This window comes from Ammospiza nelsoni, chromosome 5 (assembly GCF_027579445.1).
Source record: "Ammospiza nelsoni isolate bAmmNel1 chromosome 5, bAmmNel1.pri, whole genome shotgun sequence".
Taxonomy (NCBI): domain Eukaryota; kingdom Metazoa; phylum Chordata; class Aves; order Passeriformes; family Passerellidae; genus Ammospiza; species Ammospiza nelsoni.
In genome coordinates, this window is record NC_080637.1 from 50,221,009 (window position 1) to 50,240,919 (window position 19,911).

At 50.5% G+C, this 19,911-nt stretch overlaps 1 protein-coding gene across 2 annotated transcripts; it reads left to right on the forward strand.

The window, feature by feature from the left end:
• The first annotated feature begins 2,344 nt into the window (after positions 1–2,344).
• Positions 2,345–19,786, forward strand: CBX6 (chromobox 6). 2 transcript variants are annotated; one of them, XM_059473374.1, is made up of 5 exons: positions 2,345–2,426; positions 2,584–2,627; positions 2,759–2,824; positions 3,036–3,102; positions 11,083–19,786. In XM_059473374.1, exons 1-5 carry the CDS (start codon positions 2,358–2,360, stop codon positions 12,052–12,054), a joined length of 1,218 nt encoding a protein of 405 aa, XP_059329357.1. In that variant the 5' UTR covers positions 2,345–2,357; the 3' UTR covers positions 12,055–19,786. The 2 variants fall into 2 exon arrangements, with proteins under 2 accessions (XP_059329357.1, XP_059329358.1); XM_059473375.1 differs by having other exon boundaries at positions 11,137–19,786.
• The last annotated feature ends 125 nt before the right edge of the window (positions 19,787–19,911 follow it).

The following is a 19,911-nucleotide window of genomic DNA, read 5'->3' on the forward strand; positions in this document are numbered from 1 at the left end:
GGGCTGGCTTCCCAGGTGGGTTGGGATTTTTTTAAGTGTTTTACTAGAAATGTGAATGAAACAAAGGAAATGCCCAACAATGTCCTGAACAGCTGGATATTCCGCTACTATTTTGCTTTGTGAGAGTACAAGGTAGATGAAAGTGTTAGGACATACCTGTGCAATGGCAGCTCGCAGTGATTTGAGCAGTGGCTGTGGCTGGAAGGAAGGTTCTGCTGACAGGTGAAAGGAGAGAATAACTAGAAAGAGCACATGGAGCCCTCTGAAAAGCTGCTGCCCCTTCTGGTCCATGGATCACGGTGCCTTTTGCTCCTGTCCTGAGGTGAGCTATGCTATTTGTGACCCACACATCTGTTTTGTGACAAGGCCACCAGTCTTGGTTGCTGCACATGTGTTTGTGTAGCCATGTAAAGACTTTTTCCTCTTTTGATTTAAGGGTGCCTGCTTTTGGGAGTGGATGATGTTGGTGTTCGAAAGCTCAGTTGCTTGACACTCAGCTACAAATGTAAAAGCAGTTGTTTAAACAAAGTGAACAGTAACAAACACTAATTTAAATGTGGGTGGTGTTAATGAACACTTAATGTGCAAAGTTAAAAAAGTGAAAAGCAAAATGCAATGGGTGTGATAGACTTGTTCTTTTGGAGTCACCTTTAAGCATATGAAGAACTGAGATTAAAAAAAGGTGGTATCTGGGGAAAAGGGCTGCTCCAGAAGGACTTGATCCACTCCAAGTGAGAGTCTTGGACTTTTGTTCTTGCCTGGTCTGCAATGCCAAACACCTGAGTAAGGACTTCTTAGAGCCTATTCTCCAAGTGAGGGGTATGACCTAAATGCAGAATTAGCAGTGATGAAGCATGCTGTGTTTCAGTCCCTGACTGGGAAACACGTCCTTCTCTGAACTGGTCACATGTCCAGAACCAGGGTCTGTGTGGTTGTCTCCATCAGCATCCAGCAACCTCTCCACCAACCCCATTGCCAATGGGGATATGGCAGTGGGGAGCACATCCTCTCCTGATTCACCTTTCCTCCAGGCAGAGAGCTTGTGTCAGCTGCAATGTTTCAGCCACTAAGGTGAAAAAGAAAAAACACTCTGAACAGATCTTGCCTGGATCACAGGCAGTGAGGAAAACATTCATTTTTGAATGTTACCTGCCTGCCTTGACTTTGGGAAATCCATCCCTACTAGAACTGATATTATAGCCATAATATAGCCCTTTCCAGAATTTCCTCCTCCTGGGTGAAACCCCTGAGCAAGAAGTGGAAAGGGAATGTGAATGCAAATGTAGAAAGGGTTAGCAAGGGCCACAGGGGCTGTGAGGGGTCCCTGCCAGCCCAGCTGAGGAGCAGGTAATGGAGGGGTTACAGTGCTCTGCAGGTACCTTGCTGGTCACACTGGGTTTGGAAAGAGCAGCAAATGCAGGACAACAACCATTCCCTCTAGCCCTCATGACAGCTCCCACTTTTTCCAGAGGGTATCTGAAATGCACAGCCTCCTCACCCAAAAACCAGGTGAGAAAGCAGAATGGGCCAGACAAGGTCTTCCAGGTAAGGGTGGACCCTGCGTTCCACACAAATACAGCTGCAGGGCAATGAGCTTCCACTTTGAACCACAGAGAACGATTTTTGTTGACTGAGATTTTTGTCTTTTTAGCACCTGGAGGAGAGTGTAAAGTATGCTGCAAATTAATGAGGATTTTGCAGCAATAGTCAGGGCAGGGAATTCCTCTAAGTGACTTAACATTTTCTGGTTTCCTTACAGGTTTATGTAGCATGGTTGGCCCATTTACCTCGCACTACCTTACATTGGCGCAAAAATTGTACCTTATACTGGCACACACACCAGCTAAATGGAATAAAACACAGAAAAAGGAAAGAAAATATTTAAGCGCCTTTATTGTTGGTTTTTGCCGTGGTACGTGCTTCAAGGCTGCCTGCCTCCTCGCTGGCGAGAGGGGTGACGGTGCATCTGCAGCGGGAGAAGAGGCTGCCGCCATTGTTTTAAGTAAAAAAGAGGCCCCGTTCGGGCGGGAAGGGGCAGTACCGCCGCCATGCCGGGGACCTGCCGGGCGGGATTCGCTTCCCTTCCGTTCGCTCCCCTCCCCGCTGCGCGGCCGTCCCGCAGGCCCGAAGCTCCCCGCCCCGCCCGGCCGCGGCCCCTTTAAGGGCCCTCACCCACGGGGGGGGCGGGTCACGCGCGGCCGCGGCGGGAGGGGGCGCGCGGGCGTGCGCGAGCCGGCGGCGGCACGAGGAGGGCGGGGCCGCAGGCAGGGGGCGGGGCGGCGCGCGCGGGCGGGCGGGATTATTATGGGCTGTGGGCGCCGCCGCCGCTGCCGCCGCCGCCGAGGGGGAGCAGCAAGATGGAGCTGTCTGCAGTGGGGGAGCGCGTCTTCGCCGCCGAGTCCATCATCAAGCGCCGCATCCGAAAGGTGAGGAGCCGCCCCCACTGGGATTGCGGGACTCCCCCCCCCCCCCCACCTCGGTTCTCGCTGCCGGGCCCCGGCCGCGCCGCTGGCCCTCCCGCCGGGCCCCCGCCTCACACACCCCCCCTCCCCCCCCACCCGTCTTCTTCCCCGTGTGTTGCAGGGGCGCATCGAGTACCTGGTGAAATGGAAAGGCTGGGCCATCAAGTGAGTGTATCCCGCCCGGGCTGCGGGGATAGGGGGCATGGGATGGAGGGGGAGGTATCCGTGTGCGCGGCTGCGGGGGGATTTGGGCGCTAACCACTTCGCTTGTACCCTCCGCTGCTCCCGCCCGGCAGGTACAGCACCTGGGAACCCGAGGAGAACATCCTGGACTCCCGCCTCATCGCCGCCTTCGAGCAGAAGTGAGTGTTCATCCCCCACCCTGGGCTGGGGGGGCTGCAGCAGCAGGTTTGACTTTGGGTGGGCGAGCGGGAAACAGCGTCCAGCGTTCCTTTTCTTTTTTTCTTATTTTTTTTCCTTTTTTTTTTTTTTTTTTTTTTCCTTTAACTTGTATGCTTCTGTTTTTCCCTTTGGGAAAAGTTTTAACTTCTTGAAAAATTTGATTCCCTAAAGGGAACGAGAACGTGAGCTGTACGGGCCCAAGAAGAGAGGACCTAAACCTAAAACTTTTCTGCTGAAGGTAACTCTTAATTAAATAACTTAGGCCTAGCAAAAAAAAAAAAATCTCTCAAACCTTGCTGGTGCGTGCCCTTGGAAGGACTGGACTTTCAAGTGACTTGTGCCTGATGCCTGGCTCTGGGAGCGCGGGGAAAACCCGACAGGAAAGGGGGGGTGGGCAGAGGCGCAGGAGCGTGTGAGGGGAGGGCGGTGTGCGTGCGGCGGGGCCTCAGCAGGACGGTCAGCACACGCAGATGTGCGTGGTGAGCCTGCAGTCTCTTCTTCCAATATCCTCTCCTTCTCGTGGCCTTCTGCTGCCGCAGTGGAGAGCCAGCCAGTCTCGTTCCCTCTTCCTTCAGCAGGCTGTTCCATCCAACCCGTGCCCTGCAACTTAGCAGCGTGCTGAGCGGTCAGGCAGCAGAGGCGGGAATCCCACTGCCACTTGTGCTCCTCTGATTGCATTTAAGGATGTGGGTGCTCCACGGGAGTTTCATGAAGGGTTCATGCTTTGATCTGTAAACTGCAGGCTTGTTTAGCTTTTGCAGAGGGTGAGAGGTGGCTAGGAGGAGGAGGAGGAGTGTTTCACCTCTGCATAGGAAGGCAGCTGAAGTTTCCAGTTCCTTTCTGATAGACTCAGCATCTCTGCAAGATGTCGTAGCATCTCTGTTTGCTTGCAGAGAAGAGCAAGGAAGGTAGTCCCTAGTGCAAGCCTACTTGCTCTGTATTTTTACCTTTTTTTAAATTAAGAACTCTGGTAGCTGCATGACTGTTATGTGAGCTCTGTGAATTTATTAGTTTACAGATTAAATGCCTTGTTCTACTCCCCTCTTCCCTCCCCTTCCTCTCCAGCTGTCACAATCGCTGGCTTCAAATGAGCATAGAAAGAACACACTTTTGTACAGTTTAGAGAGATGAGCAAGTCTGGAATTCCCCTGGTTTTATTCTGATAGGAAGCCCGGGAACAGCCAGTGTGGACCCTGTAGTAAGGCATCACTATCACCAAGTCATCCTGTGGCTTTGGGCAAGTCACTTAGGCTTTGTGCGTGTTTCCCCATCTGTGAAACAGGTTAATACTTCCCTTTGCCTGGCAGCAGTAGGAGCTTTACTCAAGTCAGCACAGCACTTTTAACTGCATGAGCACCGGAAAGCACAGTGAGGGGTAGGGTGTCACCTCTTCTCTGCTTTGAGAGGGCTTAATGAAGCACACGGAAGAAATGCAGGAGCAGGCGTATTCTGATGCTCTGCGTGAAGCCCAGGGGACCATGGCAATCCTTGGGAAGTCCTGCTGATGGAACTGTCCTACCCGCACGCCTGTTTTTCTGCTAACAGTGTTTGTGTCTGTAGCCTGAGAATTACAAACATATCTGATAATGTACTACCTCTTGTGCTCTATTGAGAGAACACAGACTAGCTGGATTTCCTCTTTCTGGCAGTCATGCATTAAATGTAACTCTTGTGTTTAAATTTCCAACAATGCAAAGGAACACCTGAAGGAAAAATCACCAGCTTGAAAGAGTCCTCTGCCTGCATTAAAAAATTCTGGTATTTGTAACACCTGACACTGTTCAGAGCTGTAGAGCGGTGACTATGCTATGTGTAATCACTTTCTTTTATTTTTTATTCTGAATGTGATATGGCCACATCTATTGCCATATCACTCATTTTACAAAAAATTACTCATTCTCACTCATTTAAAAACCAAAACCAACCCCCGAACTCAAAACCCACTCATTGCTTCTCTTTTCCCATTACCCTTTAAAACTCCCCTAAACTGAACGTGAATTATTCAGCAGCATCCTTTGAATCACGTCCGTGACACGTTTCTGTGGCACATCTTCCTTCTGCCAGCTCCTCAAATGGTACTGGAAACCTGTAGGTTTGCAGAGCTGGCTTGGTACTTTGTAGAAGATGACTCGTGATAGGGAGCAAGATCAGCTCTCCTGAGGGCTGGTGCCACGTTGTGGGAGAGGCTGGCAGGGCAGAGCGCTACCACTGCTGCTGGGTTTGCACCTCTGGGAAACAGAGCAGCTCTGACTTGCTGTTCCTCTGTGACTTCGGATCCTACCCTAAAAATAACACCCCAGACCAGGCAGTGAGCAGTAACTCTGTCTGAGCCAGCCCCATCTGAACTTGTTTGAGCTCTGTTCAGGCAAACCACAATCGACACAACTGTGGCTAGAGTTACGGCAGAGACAGTGGGATGGTTTGTAACTCAGCTTTTCTGATCCCTGAAGATGCACGTTTCCCCTCTTCCAGCCCTGCAGCACCGGTTCTGTTGGGGGAGGAGTGGGATTGGGTTCTGCCTCGGGCATTGCTAACAGTATTTTCAGTTCTTTCAGCTGCAGAATCTCTTGCCAGTGAGAATTTCGGAAGCAGGGGAAGAAATTTGATTCTTGTATCCCAGAGGGAGTATTTGGAGTTGGCAGTTAGAACAATATTCTTTTTGATCTGTTAACTGAACAGATTAGGCCTGGATGCACTGATGTTTAAGCAGAAATCTGGCCTAGGACTTCTTTGATGGAGTAGTCTGCCCTTGACTGAGTGGCTTGCTAGGATTTTTCCTGTGTATTGGTGCTTAAACCTAGACATCTGAGTCTCCGGAATGGCATCAAAATAAGTGCCCTGATGTGGCACTCAGTCCCTTGGCTTGTGTGGGTGTTTTAGCTTGCACTTGGGACTAGGTTTATCCTGGGATTAGTTCTCAAAAGTTGCAGATAGGTACCCAGGGGGATTTGCAGAAAGCATTCCTGCAGGTTAGTGGCCCACGCCTTTGGAAAAGCTTTGAAAAGCTGCATCTTTGACCACCTGCTGCTTTGTAAGCCAGGCTCCTGTTTCTGAGAGCTGTCTAACACTTGCCCTTCCCATCAGACTGCAGAGGCACATCACAGTCCAGGCTTTGTAATATCGCTATCAAGATGGCCGGTGTTAAAACTTTAACTGCAGAGTTTTGGGCAGGAAATGGGTCTTTATCCTTTGCATGCTAGGGGCAAACGTTCCCACAGCTGAGCTCTGGCTTGGCAGGAGGCTGTGATTCTTGGGAGGCTGCTGGTGTGCTGCAGCCCTTTGCTGAGCAGATGGGAAACCCAAGTTCTTAGTCTGAAATGGCAGCCTTACTGTATGTAAGGCTCTTCAGGTGTCTGGCAGAAGTGATCCTTGAGGACAGGCCCTTCAGCATGGATGCTGGTATGAGATTAGAGAGAGACATAGCATGTGCTGTAGTGATCTTCCTCTTTTTCTCCTGCTCGATTTGCTCTTTTTATTTAGCTTTTTTCTCTAGGCACTCCAATGTGTGGAATGCAAACCTCACCAACTCACTTAATAAAGTCTAGCAAGTGCTATTCAGAGGCAGAGCCCAGTCTGCAAGCTCAGTGGGTGGCTGGTAAAGACCCCTAGCTGGGGTGGCCATAAATACTAAGGTGACAGGAGCGAAGAAGGTTAATGGGAAGGAAGAAGTAAGGGAGAACAAGGGTAAAGGGATTCTTAGTAGGAGAGTGGGGGAAGAAGGGGCTGAGCAGCATGGTGCTCTGTCCTTTCGCCCTCTCTTGAACTCCAAAGCTGGAATTGGGTTTCTTTTGATCTCCTCCCTGTTCATAAATTATCCTGAGTAATTTGAAAACAGACCGTTCCCCTTTTGTAGCATTTTGTTCCCAATCCGGAGGAAAACTTTAGTTTATGGCAGTGTTGCTTGGGAGAACTGTGCTATGAACTGGCTTGCTTTTGCCTTGTCACTTGGAAGACTGCAGAAGAAAGAGGGTGATAAAAAGGCAGAATGGCAGCCAAAAAGGGGAAAGAAGAGCTCTTGCAAATGCTGTTGGGAGCAAAGACTGTGTGAATGCAGGTGGAGAATAAAAGACAAAGCAGAGCCAGTAATTTATGAGAGAGTAGCACTACTATGGTGCAGCAGCACTACTGGAATTGGCGAGATTTTAAAATAATTCACTAGAAATCTATTGCTTTACAAGGTCTTGGGTTTGATTTTTTTCTTCCAAATTGTAGAGATTTTGATACAAATCAGGTAGGAGAGGCCTTTCTAAGCACATGTCTGTGTACGTGCTCGTATGCCTCGGTGTGTTAAGGGAATGAATGAACAAATATGCTTGCTGGGCCTCGAGGGACACTTATTCAGAAATAGTAGGGAATGGGGGAGATAGACTACTTCCCAGGGGCAGTGAGGGAGAGCTGTACAAGATAAATAAAGGTGATACATATCCCAGACGGGAAGAGGGGGAAGGGAAGCAATCCCAGCAATTGGCTTGCTCTCATGACAGAGCACTGCAGCAAGCTTCCAGAAACTGCATCCTGATGTAGGCTGAGCTGTAAGCAGAGTGAATTACTCCGTATACATGCTGAATACCTCTTCAGCAGTGAGTACATCCTGCTGGTGAAAGCAGCAAAACCTAGAGAGGTGGTTTCCATGTGGAGAATTTGTGAGCCAAGAAGCAAACTGTGGTGACACAGCTGAAAGGATTCAGGGGCTTTGTTTCTCAAAGACATTATCCTCATATGGCTTGGGAATGATCAAGGAATGGGCCCAGAGCAGGGAGAAGTGCATTTCCAGCAGATAAAACTGAATGTTGAGTCTTCTCCAAACCAAAGGTAGCAAGTTACTTAATCCAAAGTTGGAAGCAGGGGAAGGAGAGCCTCTGTGCTGTCCTCTGCAGTGAAGGGACGAGTACATGTAGGTGATGCCTGAATAAACCTGATCCTGTGGTAGGAATACTGAGCTTCCCAAGTGAGAAAGCTCTGGGGCTGGTCTTAGATAAAGCATCTGATACGATTTTTCTTGAAACCTTACCTGGAAAAACAATCTCAAGGTAAGCAGAATATTTGCATAATGCTCTTTGGAACTTGCATTGAAGCTGGTCACTGGGGATAGCAGTGTAGCAGCAGGGGAGGGCTGATGGGCCCTAATTTAACCCTCTCTCTTAATCTGACCAAAGTATCAATGCTGTGTGTAGACCACCTGGACACTACTGAAGCTGGAATTCAATAAAGGCAGATAGTTGAAACATGAGTTAGAAACAGCTTCAGCCGTGAGAAAGTGCCCCAGAAGTAACTGGAAACGCAGACACATGGCACGTAAATGAGACCTACTGGTTCTGGCACACTGGAAAAGTCCAAGCCATGTACCAGGTCTCTGCAGTAGCTGCTGGACAAGCACAAAACCAGGACAGGTCTCTGTGAAAACAGGACAGGAGCTGATTAATGTATGCAGAAAGAGGAGGTAAAAGAACAGGGCTGTGGAAGTGGCCAGGAAGTAACCATCCCAGAATTATCACTTTGTTTCATGGGGCTGATGGGAAGCTTTGCTCAGGAATTTTTGGGGTGTACAAGGAAACTGAGGGTGTTTGTGACTGCTTTCCCCACACTTCTGGGAAGCTGCCTTCTTTCTCTCCTGGGTGATGGAGGCGGTGCTGGTGGAAGGTGGCAATTAGATTTGACTTGCAGCAGAATGGCACAGAGGGGGCAGAACTCCTCACTCAAAGGCATGATTATGGCCTAGGCAATTAATCTGAAAGTGCAGTGTTGGCAACAGGAGAGGCCCTGAAGGATACCTGTGTCCATCCACTGAAGCTGTAGAAGGATTTTCAGTGATGCATCTGTCTGTAGCCTCTGCCTGGCTTCCTTGTCCTGGGTTTTGGAATGGGACGTTGTATTGCCCTTTGCTCTTGGCTCAGCAGTGGTAAATTGGTAAGAAACCCAAAGCACAAGAGCAGCAATGCTGGAAGGGCTGGCTGTGGTGTGGAGCAGGATGAAAAGGAGTAAATTTGTTAATTCAGGCTGTGCTGGTATGTAATGTCAGAAAGCAAACTTTAGCTTGTCCTTGTGCCTGCCATCTGCTTCAGAGGCACCCGTGAAGAGATAGAGTAAGCACAGCCCAAATGTGCATTTGCCTGTGACCTCCTGACCGGGTCTGCAGTGTCTCCAAGTTGTGATTGTGTAGTGATGTGAGGGGGAGAGTTCATGTGCGGTGCAGGGAGTTCATCTGGAGCTGTTGCTGGGCTCAGGCCTGTACTATGCCTGTGACAGGAACTGTGTCTTATTTTCTCAACAGTTTGGGGCATGGAGTAACACAGGAGGCTGAGCAAGGAGTAACTAGGTGGACACTGGGATGCTTTGTGCTACAGCAGAAAAAGTGTTGGGGTTTGTGTGTGTTGGGAACACTTCCCTTTAGCTAGGTGGGAACACCCTGTGTGTTAATGAGCAGAGTGGCTGTGCCTGCCTTGGAGTTGTGCTAATTTTGTCTGTTTCTTTGTCATTTGGCTAACACGGAGTCTAGGTCCCCAGACAGGGTGAGCCTTCAGTTTGTGTGTTCTTGTACAGCCAGAGAAGGAGGCCTCATTTTTGCAGTTCTTTTAAAGCCAGAATACAAGTAGTACTGAAGGCTGTCATCATCCAGTGTTAGTCGAGAGAGGAACAAAATGTCTTCACGTCTCCATTCTGTGCTCATTCAGGATCTTCTGTGGTTCCCATGGGTATCTCTGTGGGAGAAGAGGGGCTCTGGCTAACAGCAAAGCTCTGGAGCTGTAGGGCCAGGACTTTGAGCTTTTTGTGCAGGGGCTGGCTGGGCCCCTCGCTTAGATCTGCTAGATCCCTGCCTTTACACGCACATTTTTTCCCCAGGCGTTTCTCTGGTAGGAGGCACAGCCTGCAGGGTGACAAAGGAGATGGAGTTGAGCGCTAAGCTCTTAGCTGGCAAGAAGCCATCCCGATCTTGGCGTGTGCAAGGGGCAATGGGATGGAAAAGTTGGAGAGGAAAAGCAGCTGTCGTGTTGTAGCAGTGCAGTTCTTTCTGTGCCCACGAGGTGGGGGAAGCTGCTCGCGGGATGGGCAGTCACAGGGTGGGGGCTCGCCTGTCCCCTCCAGGCCTGCGTGGCTTCTTCTTGTCACCGCTGCTGAGAGGGAATATGGAAGGGGGTTGGCTTGGGCAAGTCCTGGGGTGCAGGTGGAAGGATGAGCTATACAAGCAACAGTGCTCTGATGAGATGTGGTGTAAGAATAGACTCTGGTTTTCCATGCCCACAGGTCATACAGCACCAGCTTATCAATGAAACTGTTGTTCCTGCTGCCAGGAAATGTTCCTGTCTCTGCTGGATGAAACAGGGCAGTTTTTGGCACCAGAAGAGATGAAAAATATTGTTCCCCTGGCCTGGCTCTTGAGGAGGGCTGACACAGAACAGTTGAACAGGTGCTATTCCTGCTCTGGTCCACTGCTAGGTTTCAAACAAGTGTGGTGTTCAAAAGGACAAGCCAATCTCTTATTTGGAGGTGTAGTTAAATTATACTTGAATTCCAGCTGGCTTCATCTCTGGCTTTAAACACTGGACTTTGCTCCCACCGCACAGTAAGAATGAATGACTTCCATGTGATCCTAGTTGAAAATCAGACCTCTAAATTTCTTGTGTTTAATGAAGACATCTCCATCAGACCATTCTCACCAGCCTCCATCTGTGTTCCTCAAGACCCCCTTCTACCACCCTTTTTAGAGGCAATTCTCATTAGGCATTACTCTGCCTCTTCCCTCTTATCTCACGTTCCATTTGTAGAGAACCTGGTACAATCCCTTTGTAAGTTTGGATGCTGTCTCAGCACTGACAGCCCCAAGCGCCTAGGATGATGCTGGCTTCTTTGGCTGACAGTGGAGGGTTGTGTACTTTGACTGATGACAACCAAGGGGGGCTTTGGAGACCATTAACTTTAACCCTGACACCTGCCTGGGAAGTCGCAGTTTCTCCCTGGGGAAAGCATGTGTCAACAGGGGTACAGCCTAGGGAGACATCAGCTGCCCAAAAATGTTACAGCCCTGTGTCTGTCTGGGGGCTGTGCTGGAGCTATCAATAGTTTGTAGGTGTGTTCCTGTGCTTGTCATTGATGTTGGGTATAAATGTGTCACGGTGCTGCCGGTGAGTGCTTGGTGAGTGAGCAGTGCCCCACTGGAGCTCTGGCTGCAGCTAGGCTGCCTCTCTGACCCTGTTTGTTTTCTTTCTCCCCACCACCGCAGGCTCGGGCCCAAGCGGAGGCCCTCCACATTGGGGATGTACACTTTTCTGTCAAGCCTGGTTCCAGTACCTCCTCTCCCAAGCTCCACTCCAGCGCCGCGGTGCACCGGCTCAAGAAGGACATCCGGCGATGCCACCGCATGTCCCGGCGCCCCCTGCCCCGCCCGGATCCCCAGAACGGTGGCAGCGTGGCCGGCGGTGCCGGCATTCGTCCTCCTGTCTCGCCCTTCTCGGAGACCGTGCGCATCATCAACCGTAAGGTGAAACCCCGCGAGCCCAAGCGCAGCCGCATCATCCTCAACCTCAAGGTCATTGACAAAGGTGGGAAGCCAGCCAATGGGGCCGGGGGCCTGGCCCGGCCCAAGATCCCTTCCCGAAACCGGGTCATTGGCAAGAGCAAAAAGTTCAGCGAGAGCGTCCTGCGCACTCAGATCCGCCACATGAAGTTTGGCACCTTTTCGCTCTACAATAAGCCGTCTGCTGCACCTACCCCCTCTCTGGAGGGCAAGGGGGAGGCCGAAGGCTCCCAGGCAGCCTCCTGTGGGCTCATTATGGGCTCCACCCCCTACGATGCCCCCAGCTCCAGCTCCTCTGGCTGTCCTTCACCTGCTCCCCACTCCTCCTCCGACCCAGATGATTCCCCTCCAAAGCTGCTCCCTGAGACCCTCAGCCCAGCCATCCCCGACTGGCGTGAGTCAGAGGTCCTCGACCTCTCAATCCCCCCTGAGTCAGCCGCCACCAGCAAGCGTTCTCCCTCGGGGGGGTGCAGTGGGGGGCAGACTCCCTCCTTGTCCCTCTCCTCTTCTGACCCAGAGCAGGAGGCTGGTGACTGGCGTCCTGAGATGTCCCCTTGCTCTAATGTGGTGGTCACAGATGTCACCAGCAACCTCCTCACTGTAACCATCAAGGAGTTCTGCAATGCAGAGGATTTTGAGAAGGTGGCGGCGGGCAGTGGCGGAGGAGGCAGCAAGTGAGCAACCGGGTCCCCCCACTCCAGGGGTGTGGGGGGAGCTCTGCCTGAGAGAAGTCGTGGTGCGAATGGCTGTCCTTAGTTCTCTCCTTCTCCCCTTGGCTGTCCCTCTACCCTCACTGCCACCCTTCCTCCTCCTCTCCTCCTGCCCAATTCCTCTTGCCTGGAGGCTGGAGTGTGTCAGTGGGGGTGTGGGAGCACCCACTGTTCCTGGGTGTTGGTACTGCTAGGAGGAGGTAGGGAGGGTTATGGTGGGGCTGGGGAGTGGTTGTTTGTCCTTGAATGTGGTGTTGTCCAACAGGCGGTGGAGCCTTTGGGGCTGAGGGATGAGTGAGCATGTGTCTGTGTGCCTGTGCAGGTGGTGAGGAAGGTGCTGCTCTTCCTCATTCCCCTTCTATCTTTGACAAAAACTGAAGAGGAGCTTCAAACCCGTGAGGGGAGGATGTAAGAGGATTGGAGCCCTTGCCCGTGTCCTCCAGACCTTCTCCCACAACGTGCATGCAGACTCTTCCATTCTTGTTTCCCCCTTGCCATGACTACCATCCTGCCATCCTTCCCCTCTTGGCCTGCGGCCTGGATCTGCCCTCTCCTCTACTGTCCTTGTGGCAGTTGCTGATCCAGATGCTCTCAGAGTGAGGGGCAGAAGGACAGGTGAAATGTCATGCCTGGAAGGTGCTTGAGACAAAGCTGGGGTGCTGGGGGTTGCCCCATGCAGCCTATGCCTCATATTGGCTTCCCCTTTCCTTTGACTATTGGTGCTACCTTGGCAGTTGTATGGGTGCTTTCAGGTGCCCTGATCCCTCCTCTTCTCCCTCATCTTCCAGCCTGTTCAGCTCCTCAGGAGAAAGGGAAGAAAAGAGGAGTCTGCTTCCAGCCCATATCTTCCTCCTGATGTCCATCAGTGCACTTGTTTGGGGGAGAGGGACATGAAATGCCTTTCTCTGGCCTTTCTGTGGCAGAAGCAGGAGCGGGCTGTGCCTCCATCCTCGGTCTGTGGGAGGATGATGGCAGCAGCGTGACGCTGCCCAGCCGCATGAGGCTGCTCCCCCAGCCCTCTTTGCTTCCTCTTGCTCCTTCCAAAGGAAGGAGGGGTGGACGCTAAGGCAGGTTGGTTGTTCTCCCTGCTTGTTTTTGCCCCTCCTGCTCGGTTGTGTCCCTCCTGCTCTCCCCTCCCTCTGGTGGGTGGCCTGGAAGAGGTTTCCCCTCTGTCTGAAACAGCCCTTACAACTGTCAACCAAAGGTGCTCATAAGAAATACCTGTTCTCTCACATCGCATGCATGTGCGCTGGATCTCTTCCCCTAAAGCTGATCTAGAAATTCCTTCTCTTCACCCCTAGCAAGTAGGAGGGAGCAAGACCACAGCTTGCTGTTTATTCCCCAGCTCCCTCTTTCCCTGACCAGCTTTGTTCACATCCAAGATAAGCTCTGTTTTTTGCCTGCCATTTCTGGCTTGCTCTGTTTCTGTGTGGGTCCTAAGCTTCATGGTGAAAAGCTGTTCCTTTGCTCTCCTTTCTTCCTCTACTTGCACAGGACTGAGCTCGTAGAGGCAAGGAAAAGAGATGCTGATGAACTGGTGGGAGAGCCTCACCCTCTCAGCCCTGTCCCTGGATGGGGCAGAGGGGTGTCACTTCTACATAACATGCTGCAGAGGTGAAAAGGGTGGAAAAAATTCCTCATGCCAGGGCTCATTTGCTTATAAGCCTGCCCTGGGCGGGTGAACACAAGTGGAATTGGCCCCTCTGGTGCTTTCACACAAGGATGTTCAGGAGCTGCTGGCTCTGAGGAGTGCTCTCCTGCAGTAGTGATTTTGTGGTTGTAGTGATCTGAGGATAGAAGGGAGGCAATTTGTGGGAGGGAAGTAATATTTGTCTGCCCAAGGGACATTGTCAGGGTGGTAGAGGGATAGACCAGCTTCTGACCTTAATTAGGGCTTTTGTGCCCAGCGTGTGTCTATTCCCTGCCTCCAGCGCCTGGGTTGGTGTAGTAAAATCTTTGCTGCCCTCCCCACAAACCTTGCCTTGCAGTGGGTGGCATTCCAAGCCATGGGAAACGGTGAATTCACACCAGTTGTGGTTGGGTGTCTGCGCAGACAGTCTGAGGGGGATTCCAGGTGCTGTTAGCACCACCCTTGGTACACCTCTTTCTTTTTCTTTCCTTGGTTAAAGAGCTTAGTGGACTCTTCGGGGATGTGCTTTCATTCACAGCTGAAGCTAGGGGCAGGGACAAAGAGACTTCCCTGATCCATCCATTCACCAAGCTAAGGCTTTCTATAACTTGTTGGACTTGTGTGCGTGTCTGTGTTAATACCTGCTTGTATTTTTTGTGGGTGTTGGTTTTTTTTTTGGTTTGGGTTTTCTTTTTGCGCATCTTTCCTGTGCCTGGCACACCCAGGGATCCCTTATGTTAGCATAGCCTATCCATTTGACTGCAGCTTCAAAGATGAGCAGTTTGTAGGCATAGGGAAAAGCTCTTTCTTAGGAAAATAGCGAGGAGATTCTTCTCTTTTTCCTCCCCCTTCTGAATAAGAACTAATCTGTGGCTGTGAGATAAGAGGAGCTGCTTTATGGGGTGGATGCAAACCGGCCAGTCACTTTAGGTTGTTAAGTTACTGTTTGGTGTGTATGTGGTGCTGTGTTTTGTTTTGTGGTATCAAGGTTCTGAAAAAAGTGTTGAAGCGTTTAAGTGGGAGATAAAAGGGAACTTTAATAGGAAACTCTTGATGTGTTTTGGCCAAGGTGTGTTGCTTGGCAGAATTCTTTTCCCCAGTGTCTCTTGTATGGTGTTCTTTGGGGGCAAGGGGCAGGAATTGTTTAATTGAAGGGGTTTTGCCTTTCTCCAGAGTGGCAAGCAAGGGAACTGTCTGTGAAGAGTAAAACAGTGGGTCATTGTAGGGATGCTCCGCAAGGACCTCCTTCCTGCGGTGAGGAGATGAGGGGACTTGTTGCAGCAGAGAAACTCGTGTGGTAGATCCTCGTTGTGGAGGAAGAAAGGAGTATGATCCGGCTTGCAGACACAGCTCACCTGCTTGTGTGACAAATCCCTCCCTGGGTGGGTCACCAGGTGGGAACCAAACCCTGAACCTCTGGATCCGAAATGAGGATCCCGTGCTGGTTTGAGTTAGAGGTTTGCTAACTTGAATGCAGCAGTAGCCTCGAGTTCCCTCAGGTGGACAAGACACTTGAGGCTAGCTAACCTACCTTCGTATTCACGTGGGCTGTGCTCCTCCTTCTGAATTTTTGCCTTTGCTCCTTAATGGACATAGGAAAGAAGATTCATCCGTGCCTTTTAAAATGGGCATGGAATTGAGGGAGGAGTTTATTTGAAAGTATCCCCTTCCTTTCCCCGTAACCCTTAGGGAAAAAAATCAACAAAAACAGGGAAATATTCTCTGTGTCTGTGCCATGTTTGTTCTCGTTGTCGTGTTTTTAGAGGAGATTTTATGATGGAGTGGAAAAAGTGAAATTATTAGTTTTGCATAAAAAAAGAAAAGTTTAAAAAAAAATTTCTACAGGGAGAGAGCGAGAGAGAGTTTAAAAATGAATAATAAATGCAGTGATTGCACAAACTGTAGTGGTATTAGATGGTCCTTAGAGAAAAGAGTATTTTGTAGTATCGAAGCATGTGTGTCTGGGATGGTGTTTGGCTTGCTTGAACTGGAGGGAAAGGCATTCTAGGACTAAGCAGCGATCTCTGAGCTGAAAGGCAAGTTGCATGTTGGAGGAACCCTGTCTACAAACCTTTCCCGTCCTTGCCTCCCAAGTGTTGGAGTGAGTTCCCTTCCCTCCCATACCTCTCCTGTGAGCTAAGGTGGAGTCTCCAAGTGGTTTTCTGGCTGAGCAGCCCTCAGAGGTGGCTGGTCACGTTCTGGCAGAACGTGGATCAGGCCATCTACAGGGAAACAGTTGACTTACTTTGCATGCACAGCAAGCCGCTAACGTTTTGGGTTGGCATGTACCTTTCCTGCCAAGTTGCTGTCTCTTTTCCATCCCATATATCCAAACAGAATTAATCATGGTGGGCTTATTTCCTGGGAAGCAGATATGCCTCTCCTCTGTAAGGTTTCTTAAACTCCTTTGAATACTGGGTGGGGGGTGACATTTTTCTGTATAGAATTCACCACGTCAGGACAGAAAACTGAATCCCATTGTTGTGTATTCCAGCACCCCTTCTCTGACAGTGGCCAGATCTCTAGAGGCAGATGAGAGCGCTGCCTTGTGTGTGCTCTGATTGTGCTGCTGAGGGACGTGCACCCTCTTCTCGAGGCCAGCAAATGCTGGAAGTTTTTAGGGTGGAGAAGGGGAGAGGAACACTCTGACAGGACTTGTCAATTAGGGCAGCCTTTTTCTCCAGCTTCCTTTGGGGTGGTGGGGAAGAGTTGCCTGAATGTTCCTTCAGAGCGATGGTGGAAGCTCTGGCTTCCCTGTCCAAGATGTCTCTGGTGTTCATCTGGCACGTGGGAGTGACTGCAGGGAAGACGGAAACCACCAGGTGTTGGTGTCTGAACAGAAGATGGTAGGCAGGGACACTTGAACGGCTTTTCTTGTCTGGACTTCTGGTGCCCTTTGCAGTGGCAATGACTGATGTCTCGATGCTTCCCATAGCCTGGGTTGCACTTGGGAACTTCTCTGTCTGCCCATCAAAGTGTCAGTGCTTCCCTTGGCTTTCAACTTGGAACAGAAACCTCCTGTCTCAGGCTCTCCTCTCAATGAGCAGCATGGGACTGGAGGGGCATGAAGCTAATGAGATACAAGCTCCTTTGGGGATGAAAAACAGAATTAGTGTGGTGAGCGGGCCCAGCTGTGGTGAGCCACTGCTTAAATTCTGTTTTCAAAAGAGAATGGGAGCATTTCTCTGTGTCTCCCCTTACTGAAGTTCCCAGGGAAATTTTGTGAAATAAACAAAGAAAAAAAAACTTCAAACCCACAATAATGCTTTTTACCAGGTAGGAGCTGTCTCTGAGCTGAGTCTTCCTAGGGATATCACTCCCTTCTCCAGCCCCTCTTTGTAGAGGAGGCTTCAGCAGCTCCCAGCGTTTGGAGATGACCACCTCCCTGGGGACTTCCTGGCAGAAAGCAGTTGCCATGCTTGAAGGATGGTGTCCTGAGTTCCCCATTCTTCTGCCCACCCCAGGCCATGGCATGAGTGGGGCTGCTCAGGAGCAGGTCCTTCTTCCCAGGGAGCTGTAACAAACCTGGAGTGCGTGTTTGGCTAAGTGCTTATTTTCCCTTTTGCTTCCTTCCCCACCTTCTGACAAGACTTTTTCCTCCTTGCCTGGCACATCCTTTTACTCCAATGTCGCTTGCTTTTGCTGCATTTTTCAATTGCCCAATAATCACGCAAGAGCTGCAATCTTATTTACTTCTTATATATAAATATATGACTATAAAAAGCCTCCTTCCCCCTTTCTCCCCATCTCACCCACCGCCCCATGCGCAGCCTCCCTGATCTCCGCTCCGAAGGTGATCTGCTGTAGAGGGTTAATTTGGGGTTGGGGATTTGGTGCCTCCTCGTTCTGTTCCTTCTTGGCTTGCCAGCTGTGTCACTGCCCTGTGCCTCTGTCTTCCTCATGCAAAGGGGGTGGGGGTGGAGGAGACCATCCTGCTGAGGGTGCTGGCAGCCCAACTCTCGAGGTGTTTGCACAGAGATGGAGCGCTCAGTGTTGCTTCAGAAATCCCCTGCTCCCTGTCTGTGCTTCCTTCCCCAGGTAATTTCAGGAAGTATCTTCATTTTGCCAGTGCTCTGAGGTTGAGAAAGTAAGTGTCTTTATTTTCTTCTATTTTTGAGATCCTTCCCCAGAGTGCAATGTGTATGGTTTCTTTTTGGGGGTGTAGATGGCAGGAGATGTTGGAGTCTGTCTCCGTCCTCACCTTTGCCTTTCCACCTCTGCTCCTCTCGCATTTTGCCATTGCCCTGTGTCAGATGGATGTGGTCGAAGGTATTTGCACCCTTTTCTGAGCAGGGTCAGTCTTGGCACCGGGAGCTTGTCCTGTGTTCTGTGTGGTGATTCTGAGGTGCCCTGTGTCCCACCTGCCTTGCCTGTAAGGATGCAGCAGGGCCCTGAGTTCTTCTTTCTTCCCTTCTGTAAATTTCTCCCTCCAGAAGTGAAGGGAGATAGTCCTGTGGTGGTTGGCTGCCTCTGGCAGCTCTTCTGTCCATTGCAGCTCCTATGTGGTGGGAAACAATGACTCCAGGGCCATCCAAAAGCACAGTCCTTGGGGTAGGGTCCTTCCACTCCAGCTGAGCTCTGTGCTCTGAGCCCACACCCTGCAGGCACTGGCAGGTGGCCCTGGGGTGGAGGAGCAGGGTGCCCTCTGTGCCCTGGGCTGGGTGGAGCTGGGAAGTGGGCAGCCAGCACAGCAGCGTGCTGGGCACAGGGAAAAGTCAGGTGAGACCTCTAGAGAGGTGCCAGCTTCTGCAATGGTTCAGCAAATGAGTCTGCTGAGGGGAGAGGAGCATGGTGGGACATGCAGGCAAAGTGTTCATTCCCATTGCAGGGCCCTGGTTCTTTACTTCATTCCTTGTTCAGCACTTGGAGCTCACATCAAACCTCCAGCACACAGCTGGGTGGCTCAAAGCACTTCGTGGGGCTTCAGGGCCTCGTAGGACTGATGGGGCTTTCCCATGCCCCCACATGCCCCCAGCTGGCCCCTGCTCTCTAGGGGTACTGAGGGTTTCCTCTGGGCAGGACAGCAAGTAGGTGCTCTTGCACAAGTAGGTGCCCTGGAGGGAGCCTGCTGCTTCCAGCCCCCAGCTGCAAAGCAGGGGCAGAATCTTAGGTCAAGTTCTCAAACGGAACAAAAAAATTAATCGTTGTGATGACTTTTTTTAGAAAAGAGTTGTCATGCCTGCACCTCCCCCAAGCAAATAAACTCAGTGTGTGCTGTCCTCTTTCCTCTTCTCCCCTGTGCCATTAAGCCTTGTACACTCCCTAAGAATAGACAAGACTCTCTGCTTTGAGACTTTTTCCCCCATTTGTTTTCTTTTTGCATAGAAAGTTGTCTGCTGGTGGTGGAGGACAGGGGCCTGCTTCATCTGTTCCTTCCTTTCACCTTTCCCTGTGCCAAGCTTAGGCTCAAATGCTGCAGATTCCTGCAAACACTGAACTTGGAGCAGGCCAGTGACCCCACTGCATTCTGTGGTACTTGGGTGCTTCAGTTTCTGCCTGTGCTTGAGCTTTGGCAGCATCAGAGCCCTTCCTTCCTCTTGGAGAACTAACTCCAAGTGCTCATAGTTCTGGTGCAACCCATCTGTCTCTTCATTTCCCCTCACTTGGCATACAGAGTGAAGGTGGTAATTTTTTTTTTTAATTTAAAATAAACCTAAATATGTATCTTGTAATTTTTTTTTTTTATTTTGAAAAAAAAGCATTTAAGGATTGTGCACGGATGAATTGTATATCTATATATTATTTTTTTGTCTTGCAATTTTCATTTTAAATATAGTGTTTGTTCAGTTTTGTTTTGTTTTTTAATCCAGTTCCCAGCTGGCTAAACTCTGTCTAGAGTGGATAGGTGGGAGGCAGAGCCACTGGAAGGGTGATTGAATCACTCCTTCCCTTGGTGCTTCCTACAAGAAACTGGTTTGCTCCAGGTTTGGGGGTGGGGTTGTGCTAATTACTCTTGTATTCTTGTACATTTTGTTCTTTCTGCTGCTCTTGAATATTGTATCAATGCCAGAAATGGGGAGTTAAAAATTAAAACAAAAAATTAACCCCAATAAATTGTTACATTCCAAAAGCTGTTGTTGTTTTCCTTGGGTGGGCTCTGCCTTGTGGAGCTTGGAGGAGAGCTGTGGAAATGGCTCCCCTGATCTAGCACAGATCAGCTCTGCAGTCAAACACAAGCACCTGCACCCTGCTTGG

Coding starts and splice junctions, on each gene's coding strand:
- CBX6 (XM_059473374.1), top strand. CDS start 2,358: ATGGAGCTGTCTGCAGTGGGGGAGCGCGTCTTCGCCGCCGAGTCCATC. Junction 2,427..2,583: donor TCAAGCGCCGCATCCGAAAG/GTGAGGAGCCGC, acceptor CGTGTGTTGCAG/GGGCGCATCGAGTACCTGGT. Junction 2,825..3,035: donor ATCGCCGCCTTCGAGCAGAA/GTGAGTGTTCAT, acceptor GATTCCCTAAAG/GGAACGAGAACGTGAGCTGT.